At 42.5% G+C, this 10,837-nt stretch overlaps 1 protein-coding gene across 1 annotated transcript in view; it reads left to right on the forward strand.

Moving 5' to 3' along the window:
- Positions 1 to 9,594, forward strand: part of Slamf1 (signaling lymphocytic activation molecule family member 1) — a 32,114-nt gene extending 22,520 nt beyond the window's left edge. The window contains exons 5-7 of the mRNA XM_004639986.2: positions 923 to 996; positions 5,926 to 6,018; positions 8,635 to 9,594. Coding sequence (XP_004640043.2) covers positions 923 to 996; positions 5,926 to 6,018; positions 8,635 to 8,685 — 218 coding nt within the window. The 3' untranslated portion in view covers positions 8,686 to 9,594. The remainder of the gene's footprint in view (positions 1 to 922; positions 997 to 5,925; positions 6,019 to 8,634) is intronic.
- Positions 9,595 to 10,837: the final 1,243 nt, after the last annotated feature.

Below are 10,837 nucleotides of genomic sequence, written 5' to 3' on the forward strand. Positions count from 1 at the left end.
GTGGCAGCACACACCTATGATCTCAGCACCTGGGAGGCCAATGCAAGGGGATCACAATGAATACAAGGCCAGCCTGGCTACATGAGTTTAAGGTTACCTTCAAATACATAGCAAGATCCTGTCTAAAAAAGAGTAAAAGTTATAGGGATGACTTGATTTTTCCATTGTCACATAGCTAATGACAGAGTGAGGATGTCCTAATTCTAATGCCACAACCTTTCATTAGACTCTATGACCTTTTTATAATTTTACGTTTTGCAATAAGAGTGAGTTACTCTTATAATTTAAAAAGGAAACTTCACAATTGCCTAAAACTTGAAATGTTTTGCAATTTATTAGCTCACAAAGGCCCAAGACCCTAAGCAAAATTCGCAGCTGGAGAGCAATACAGTGATATTGCAATTTTTTTCCCATGTAGCCCCAGGTGGACCATCCCTCCTGTACCACCAGCCCCACCCCATATACATTCACACCAAGTCCTCCAGAAATAGGGCAGGAAGAAAGCTGTGAGGGAAGCAGCACGCTACCAGCTGGAGAAAGCAAGCAAGGTGTAAATAACCATTCTTACTCTCAAAAAAAACCTAGGATCTGGAACACTATTAGGAGACTGGATATGCATATACAATAGAAATTAAAATAAATGAATGTACCCATGAGAATAACACCCGACACGTACTATGTCCTGGGCACTGTTATTTACACATTGCAAACAATAACTTACTTAGTTATCACAATATCCCTGTGAATCAGATATTTCAAATCTACTTCACAGGTAAGAAAATAGAGCTAGGCAGGTCAAGTAACTAACTCAGTGTCTTGGGGGACGATGGGTAAGCAGTGGGGACTTAAACCAAATAGACCCACTCAGAGAGCATATGCTGGGGCCCACAGGGAGATAACCACTATGGTTTCTTTTCCCTAGGTAAAGCAAAACATTTTCAGCCAGCGATGGAAGAAAAAAGCCTTACTATCTATGCCCAAGTCCAGAAATCAGGTGTAAGTTCTATACTTTGCTCGGGAAAGACCTGTCTTGTTTTCTGTAGGGTTTGTGACCAGCTCTCCTTACACATCTGACATTCATGGTTCCACGTAGGTTCTAGAGCAGATAAAATTAGGGAATCAAAAGCCAAGGACAAGAGTGCTATTAAAGGTCATGACACCAGTGTCATATTATTGGAAATAACAAGAATACTTTTCTGGTCATCTGTTTGGGAAAATATGAGGAAGCTGTAAACCCATGACACATGACTCTTTCTCCCTCTGACGTTCTAGGACTGTACTGTTCATGTAGTGAAACTCTGCTCCAGGGAAAAAGGTGCAAGTTTAAGGAGGAGAGGAAGGCTTGGAAAAGCCACTGTGCATTGCACAGGCTCGATGAGAGTTTAGGCACTTGGAAAGTGCAAAAGTGACAAGGAAAGAAGGACCCAGAGAGTTCTGGTTAGAGTGCGGTTGAGGTGGAAGACAGGAAAACTGTGGTGGAGTGACCACTGGACTACAGAGAGTGATGGGCAAGCTGCAGACGAGCTGGACTTGAGGAGTAGGCATGCTGGACAAAGGGAGGAGGAGGCTGAAAGGATCGCGGCTAAACATGGAGATGTAGTTTCTCCAGACCCCAAGTCAATTCTAGGTGGCCCTCCTCCGGCCATTTGGAGTAGGAGGCACAGATTCGGGGTTAAAGAATATGCAGATAAAGATAGACTTGATTATTATTTTGAAAAATTTCATCAGAAGCCAATCCATTCATTTCTGAAAATTAGGAAATAAATAACTAGCCAAAGCTCTTAGTTCTGTTCTCTCCTGTGCACCAGAGGGCTTATTGTACAACTTGTGGTCACCTGTTAGGGGCTAAGTTGTTCCATCTAAACACAAAGTAAGCCTCTAGCCCCTTGCATTATGCACTTAGGTGAGGCTTGCCTTTACCAGAGTGCCTTCCCTGCCTTGCTACTAGCCTTAGCATTCCCTGTTTTTGCTACTGTATGCAAAAATAAAGAGCACACCACACATCAGCATCTGCCTAGTGAATTACCTTCAGGTGCCACTGTGGTAAAGCAAGTCTTCCTTCCGCAGGTTTTGCTTCAGAAATTTTTGGCTATTCTTGTCCTGTTAAACTTTCATACATATTTAACAATAAGCTTCTCAAGCACTAAGTGAAGAAAACTTTGTTCCATGGCACTGAGTCTGCCAATCTATTTACAAAGAAATGACATCCTTCAGTCCTGAATAACCACTACTGAGTCTTCTGAGGTCATAAAACCACCCAGATCAAGGAGTGGAATATGCCAGCCACTCCAGGAGACCTCCTCCATCCATCAGTGTTCCCTTCACACTCTCCAAAGATAACAAATTTTCCTGACTTCTGGAAATAAAGTTTAGTTTTATTTTAGTGTATAAATGTAGGATCCTCTTGTTTTTCTTCTCATAACTGGTTTCTTTCCTCAATTTCACAAAATTCACACTTCTTTAAAATATATATGAATGCATTCATTTTCATTGTTTTATAGAACAAGAATGTGTGTGTGTATGCAAGTTTTTTCATACCATTAACTATCAGTGGGCGTTCAAGTTATTTTTACTTAGAGGCCATCATGTAATTGCAGCTGTGAGCATTCCTATGCATGTTTTCTGACGGGTTTGCACACATATGTTTGTTGGTTTGATAGCTAGTGGGAGAATCGCTGAGTGGTAGGGTATGTATATGCTCAAATTGAGTGGATAAGACCAAACTGGTCTTCCAAGTCTGTACCAGTTTTCATTTCTATAAACGAAGTTCAGTTGCCCCCCAGTCTAGGCAAAACTGGATATTATCAGCCTTTTTAATTTTAGCCATACTGTTGAATGTATTTTATTATGTTTTTATTTTGCATTTCTTAAATCATTAAGGAAATTAAGCAACTTTCATATATTTATTGACCATATTAAAATCCTCTTTCTTAAAGTGCCTATTAAAACTTTAAGTTTAGGTTTTTAAAAAATGAATTAGTATAAAGTTTTTATATGTTTTAGATATGAATCCTTTGGATATCTGAACAGATAATGATAAATGAGTTCAGATTTTGGATGTGATCAGTTGCATCTATAGAATCTATGATGTGACTTGACTGTAAATTTTTAGAGATATCTATCGATAGTTCTTAACTTTTCTGTAGAACAACTTAATGATCTTTTATTTTATACCTATCACTTTTTGTGCTCCATCTGAGAAAGCTTTATGGTATATCTTTCACATTTGTCTATTACATACCTGAAAGTCGTTTTTGGAGTTTGGCTTAGAGAGGTAAGGTTTTATTTTCTTGTTACATGGATAATCTGTCGACCACTTACTGAAGAGCTTGTCCTTACTCCACTGCAGCATTATCTGTACCAGAACTCATGTTAGTTTCCCAAGATTACCCTAACAAATCACTATAAATACAGTGGCTTGTAACAACAGAATGCATCCTCTATCAGTTCTAGAGACCAGAAGTCCAAATCACGGTGACAAGTTTCAGGACATACCCTCTAGGGACACTATCAGAGCAGGCTCTTTGTCATCTGGTAGCTCTGGGCATTTTTTGGTATCTGTTGTTCTGCAGCTGTAGTAGTGTCATCTCCTCCTCTGTCTTCACAGGACTTTCCTCCGGTGTGTCTCTGTGTCCTCTCCTTTTCCATCTCTTAGGTGGGCATTCATCACTGCACTTGGGACACATCCTAAGCTAGGGTGACTTCGTGTTGAAATGCCTACTTGAATTACATGTGCAAGACCTTTTATTCCATGTTCTGAGATTCTGGGCAGACATATCTTTTGGCAGTCACAATTCAACCCACTACTTGGTATTTTCCCTTTTTTAAATTTTCTATGAACGTTTGGGTAAGACTGCTTTACTTTTATTAACCATATGGCAGAATTACTGATGGTGGTTTCTTAAACTGGAATTTCTTTGGTGAAGAATTTTTTAAACTGTATTTTTATTATTCCATTTTCTCTTCCATTACTTTAGTGATTATGTATCTCTGTTTTATGAGTTGCTACCCTTAAAATTATTTTTTTTCTGTATTTTAAGGAAGGGTCTACAGGGTGTTCAGGGTCTTACTACTAGATCAGACTCGTAGTGATTCTCCTGTTTACAGCCTCCCAAGAGCTGGGATTACAGGTAGTCTCAGTGTCCATCTCAGTTTGCCCCAGGGGCAGGGCCAGTCTGACAAGCCCAGAGATTAAACCCTCAGCCCCTGCACCTGCTTGCAGGTGCTTTAATCCACTGAGCTCTTTGGCCTGGCCTCACCCTTAAAATTATAAAATGCATTCTGACTCATTGGCATTTCTTATTTAGACCATTTATATCGCACTATAAATTTTAACTCCACTATAATTTAGCTCTTGACTTACGTGCTATTTTTGATCACTACTTTGATTTCATATATATTTTATACATAGAAGACATAATACTGTTTTAGATTTCAATATGTACATAGACGTAAGCATAGCCTTAAAATTTCCTTTGCTTATATTTTCAGTGCCTATATTATATCGTTATAAAGACTAAAATAATATAAACAGTCATTCAGAAAAGAATCAGCCTTCTAGCAGGACCACGGTAATTCCTGCCCACAGAAGCAGTGTGAGGAGCCCTGGGTTAGCCCAGGCCCACACGTGCCCAGAGTGAGGCGCACACTCTGTTCCAGGGCAGTTCCTCTCACCCCTGAGCATATTTTACTGTTAGAAAGAGCCTCACTGCTGACACAAAATACTTCTGACTCGCAGCAGAAAGGCTGTAAGACAGTGTCCTCTCCTATGTGGCAATCTGTCAAATATGTGAAGGGGAAGAACGTCCAGTAAAGTTTTCCATTCTTACTCTCCCATTAAACACATGTGCTGTGGTTTGAACTCTGGCCAAGTATCTGGAGAAAACAGCAACAGTATTAAACTAGACCGCTGTCCCTAAAGTATGTTGGGAGAGGATGTCCTTATCATATGTTGTACCATTCCCGTCTCACAGGAATAGTATCTCAATTTACTCCTCCACTAGCTTGTCTTGGTATTATAGACTTTAAGTCATTCACATATCAACAAGTATTAACTGAAGTGCTCCTATGTCCCCAGCCCTCTTTTGTGGGAGAACATAAAGAAAGCTACATAGCCTAGGCCAGCCTCCCACTCACATTCCACCTGTCTCAGTCTCTCAAGCAGTTGGAATTATGCCCAGCCATACACACAGGTTATTTCTTAAGGAACTTTCTATCTGTTTGGGGAAATAATGCATAGATATGCGAGTGTTTCAAATATAGCGTTCGGTTGCCATGTGTGAATTGGACTTTAAATACCTGAGAAATTCAGGTGAAGGATATAAAATTAAATAACCAAAGAGGACTAGTCCTGGAAAGAGCATAGCCTTGAAGTTCAAAGCCCCTGGTGGCATTCTTGGTTTTGACATTTGATGCATATGTACGGTAGGAAAGTGCTTAGCTTTTTTGAGCTTGAGCTTCTTCATTGTCAAATGTAAGTAATGATGATGTTTGACACGTAGAGTGGTTGTGAGGTCCATGGGAGGACGTATGCCAGGGTGAGGGATAGCAGGGATGGTAGCGTGGGACTGAATCAATGCTGATGTACCCAGTGGCAGGAGGGAGCCAGACCAAGTTCTCCGAAGAGTTTGGCCCCTCCCATGGCCCCCATGGCAAGGCCGATCTCTAAAACCCCTGGGAAGTGCTGACAGTGAAGGAGGCTGTCTTTGGAGGCTGTGAGCTCTGCAGCATCACCCGTGGAGCCCAGTGAAAGTCTGGAGAGCTGAATTCCAGGGCAGTTAGGAGAGAATTCCCATGGGGGGAGATGGACCAAATAACTCCCAAGAGCCTTCAACTTAAACATCTTGAACCTGTGTTTCTCAATGGGAGAATGGTATGGGAAGGCGCTGTCTGCTTGGCTGATCTTCTTCTTTGCTTCCCTTGCAGCCTCTCCAGGAGAAACCTGAGCCCCAGCCAATTCAGGAGCCCTGCACCACCATTTACATGGCCGCCTCAGAGCCTGTTCCAGAGCCTGCCCCGGTGAGGCATCTGTGCCCCTCACTGTACAGAGGGGACAATCTAAAGAGGGAATAGGTTGGGGGCAGAGGGTGAGGGAGATTTTTTTTCTTGTTGGCATAGATGAAATGAAACCAATCATCGAGGTCTGGATTGGAAAGTTAGCCCACAGCAAACCCAGTAAGGAGAAGTTGTGGCTGTGGCTTCAGGGCTTCCTTGTAGCCCCACGTCCTGCTCATGTGGAATGAGCTGTGCCTACCCCTTTTTGGTTGTGTTTCTCTGGTTCTCCAAAGACCATGTCAGAATGGGCCCTCACTGACTAAAAGGCAAGATGCCCTGGGCCTGCCACCCAGGACTCTGTTCAGTCAGAGCAGGGGCCAGGTGATTCTGGTGTACGCTTAGGCGTGGTGGCTGCAGTTAATGCAGGGATTCACGACTCCACCTGCAAAACACAGTCCCCAGAGAGCTTTGTAAAGGTGCTCACACCCTGTGTTGAAGTATTCCACTCTAGCCCATTCCTGTGTACCACTATAGGTATTAATACAAATTAATGTAAAACAATGTTATAACATGACTGACACAGACAAAGGATCTACAATCTGAGGTGCAGGATCTCGGGATAAATCCTGAGGGGATTTCACTGACCTTATCAGATCCAAAAGCTACAACTCTTGTTGCATAGGTCCTGCTTTACCTTTGTGCTAACCATCCAGCAGAAAAGTATAAAAACAAAATATAAGAAGTAGAGCCATGCTGTTATGTTGAGCTGTAGGGGACTCAGGTCAACAATTTCTGACATTGCCAGTCAAGCAGAAGACCCAATACTATTATGGGCTACTGGACTCTTTTAGAATATTTTGCTGAGTTCACACACCTATAATATTCAAATAACGGAACTTAACAAAAAAGAGATACAGATGAATGTCCATTTTCTATCTGTGTATTCAAAATGGTTAGGATAGATATATAGTTACATTCTCTTAAAGAATAGAGGGATTTGTTCTAATGGTGTTTGTAAATAGGATATCTTGTCCGCATCTTGTTCAGCAATTAACCACTAGGAAGAATGTATGCAATGTGTTAATTATTGAAACTGTCCTACCAATTTGATTTGAAACTGTCTCATTGCTATTTGTTTATCAATAAAATTATGGGGGGAAAAAAAGAAAACAGGTATGGTGGCACATGCCTGTAATCCCACTGCTGGGGAGACTGAGACAGAAAGATCACTAGTCTTAGCTACGTAAAGAGACTCTGCACCAAATAAATAAATAAATGCTTTTTTAAAAATAAAAAAAAACCACTGTTATATAATCATAAAAGATGCCCAGATCTAGACATTTACAGCCACAGGATACACACGGGAGCGTGGTAGAGATGCTCGGCTAGCACAGTCTGCCCCCGAGAGTGAGCTTTGCCTCCTCTAACCCACTGTGAGATCCTGCAGAGACTGCGCTTGCTTCTGGCAGGAATCCTTCCTTCACTAAATAAACATAAACATATTCTGGGCTTAAACTTTGACTCCAGTTGGACTCTGTTAAGCAAGTAATTCTAGGAAACAGCCAGGATTACAAAGGAAAAGGGCTACACAAATGCATATATTGTCCTTCACAGATTCTCTTGCATGTACATCCAAATATGCCTGAGCCACCCCCCCTCCCATATCCAGGGGTGCTCCACCAATGAGCTGCAGGCCCCCCTTTTTTTGGGGACAAGATAAATTGCCTAAGCAGGGCTCAAACTTGCAGTCCTCCTGTCTCAGCCTTCCTCAGTGCTAGGATTACAGGCATGCCCCACTATGGGGTCTTAGACCTTCATCTTGACATCTATTGTCAGCACATTATCATATCCAAGATGGAAGTGAAAAATATAAATCTGACTGGAAAAACTTAGATAGATAGATAGATAGATAGATAGATAGATAGATAGATAGACAGATAGATAGATTTTTAAATAAAGTTATCTTGGGAAAGGGAAACTAGGTTATATTTACATTTTACAGTAAGACCGCCTATAATGCCTGTTGCCTTCTCTTTCTTTCTCTGAATCTCCTCAGGCTATGGGAAGTCTCTACCCACCATTCTCTTCTCCATTCCCTGCCTCTCTCCTGCTGGTACTACTCTTTGCCCTTTCCTTGGGTCTTGTTTGAATTTTTTAAAGCTCAAAATTTTAATTATTGTTTTCTCTCCTGTAAATAGTTTTCCTTACAAGAGAAGGGAAGGGAAAGGGAAAGGGAAGGGAAGGGAAGGGAAGGAGAGAGGAGGGGAGGGAAGGGAAGGGAAAAGGAGGGGAGGGAAAGGGAGGAGAAGGGAGGGGAAGGGAAGGGAGGGGAGGACAGGGCAAGGAAGATGGAGAGGTAGTATATTGAGTACAGGTCTTCAGAGCACTGTGTTTGGGTTTCTGGGGTTCTGGATTGTACGTTAATGCTTGCAAGGGAGCTGCAGCCCTTTTCAAGGACAACAAGCAGTCTGGGCCACTGAGTACTGCCCCTAATGGTGCTGTCTAGGACAGACCCTCAGTAAGTTGTCATGCTGCATGATCACAGAGACCCTGTCCTTTTCCTAAGCAATGTTGATTCTATTCACAGCCTGGAAAACCTGTGCCCCATCTCTTTGCTCATGACTGCTGCTTTGTCCACAGGTCCCAAATGCCATCACAGTCTATGCCAGTGTGACACTTCCAGAGAGCTGACACCCAAACCCAGTGAAGGGACTTTCTGAAGGAAGATGCAAAAAACCAACTGACCACTGAACGTGGCCACAGGCCCCAAGTCCTCTGCGACAGGTGCTCTGCACACCTGCACCCTTTTCTGGAGCAGCTCTTGGCTGCTGTGTCACCATGCACATGGGGAGATGGACATGGCAGGGACGGTCCCCAGGCGTTTAGCCTGCTATACAGCTGGCATAGGCACAGCCAGAGAGCTCCTTGGCACAGCTGTCTTTGTGATGTAGCAGATGAAATGGACCAGACTTTCGGACAGCTCACCCCTGGCTAGGACAGACAGTAGAAGTCCAAGATGGGAAACTGAAACATTGAGTGTCTCCCGCAGATAGCTGACTACAGCCACAAAGTCTGGAAGAGTTTACATTTTGGCTATCTGTACTTTATTCTGAGAGCTGATCCTCCTCATACCTGCAGACCTGATTGAGGCTTTGTGCCTCAGTTTCTCTCTGTCTCTCTCTCTCTCTAGAAGAAGAGTGAATGAAGGGTGAAGTCTTTATTTTATGTACAACACTCAGGAATAATTCTATAAAAGAATGAATATTTTATTTGCAGAGTAAAAAACAGTAACATTAAAGAATGATTTTTTTTAAGGTCTCTGAGCTTTGCACAATAGAATGGAAACCATCAAAGTTTTTTTTTAAGTACAGTTCTATATAAATAGCATTCAATTTGAAAGAAACATGGTCAATGTTTGGTTATGCTGTTACAGAGTAACTTGGGATACCCAGAGGTACTTGCCCTGAGGAGATTTTTCACTTCTCAAGAAGACCTTTAAATCTTAGTTCTCTGTTTACCCTAGGTGGCAAGCCTAGAGTTAGACATTCTCCGCCCCAGTTTTGAACCCATTTGACATCTCAGGCCTTGTGTGGAATCTCAAGTCGGTCTATGCCAGACACCTGCTCCTCCCTAAATACCTCTTCTTTTGTTAAGTTTATCTTCAAATATACAATTAAATTATTTTGATCCAACAGTTTCAAATGACTCTATGCTCCAGTTACTTAGATTACAGGCTACAGACAGAAAGAATCTTGTTTCTTGAAGAACCTTGTTAATAAAGCCCCCCCTTTTTTTCTTATGTCCTGCTTTTAGAAAGATCATCTTTTGATTTTTAACCCTTCTTTTTCTTATTGGTTCTTCTCTAACTTTGGTAAATACTTTAAGAAATGAGCAACTACCAGGCTGGGGAGATAGCTCAGTGGTCTAAGCACTTGCCTGGCAAGTGCAAGGACCCAGGTTTGATCACCAGTACTGCATGCTGTGCCATCCCTGGAACCCCAGACGCACGGTACCAGTCATCAAAACTGGGCATGGTGGCACACACCTGCAATCCCAGCACTGGGGAGGCTGAGACAGGAAGGTCATTAGGAGTCTGAGCTGCATAGCAAGACCCAGTACCAAATAAATAAATAAATGAAGTAGCAGGGAGCCCCAACGCCCCAGCTCAGACCTCTGTGGCTCTATTGCTTACCCCTTACCTCCATTACTGGTTCCACTCACACTGTAGGCTCTGTTGTTCCAAGCATCTTGATTCCTGATACCAACTCCCAAAATAGTACCCTTAGTTACAATCAATAGAAACTGCAGTGGATTTTTTTTTTTAATGTAGAAAAAAAAAACCTATTGAAAAGATATCAATTGGTGCAAATAAATGTTAGGAGATCTCACATAACTATGCTGTAAAGGTGAGCAGGGAAAAGAGAGAGTGGAGTGTCGCTAGGACACAGCCAAAAATGCAAAGCCCACCCAGGATGAGCATGTGCACCCCCCAGGTTCATGGCGCTGTCCTTGGCGCTAGACCTGGACTCCCCTGCCACTACTGGACTTGGAGACTCTGTCGCCACTGCTGCTGTGCCGTCTGCCACCTCCCGTGTCCTTCCTCCTAGGAAGCTCAAAAAGTGGATTGCAGCATTCTTGCTCTGGTGTTCCTCGGTGGGCTCTGCCTTTTATGAATTGAGAAATTAGAAGACGTTATGCTCAGATGCTAGGCAGGCAAAAACTAATTAAAAGGGGCCAGGGAGATGGCTCAGTAGAATAAGTGTTTCCCTGGCAAGCGCAAGGGCCTGAGTTCAATCCCCAGTTCTGCAAAAATAAAATAAAAAAGACTAATTAAAAATAAGAA

Source organism: Octodon degus, unplaced genomic scaffold (genome assembly GCF_000260255.1).
Source record: "Octodon degus isolate 3935 unplaced genomic scaffold, OctDeg1.0 scaffold00116, whole genome shotgun sequence".
Taxonomy (NCBI): Eukaryota; Metazoa; Chordata; class Mammalia; order Rodentia; family Octodontidae; genus Octodon; species Octodon degus.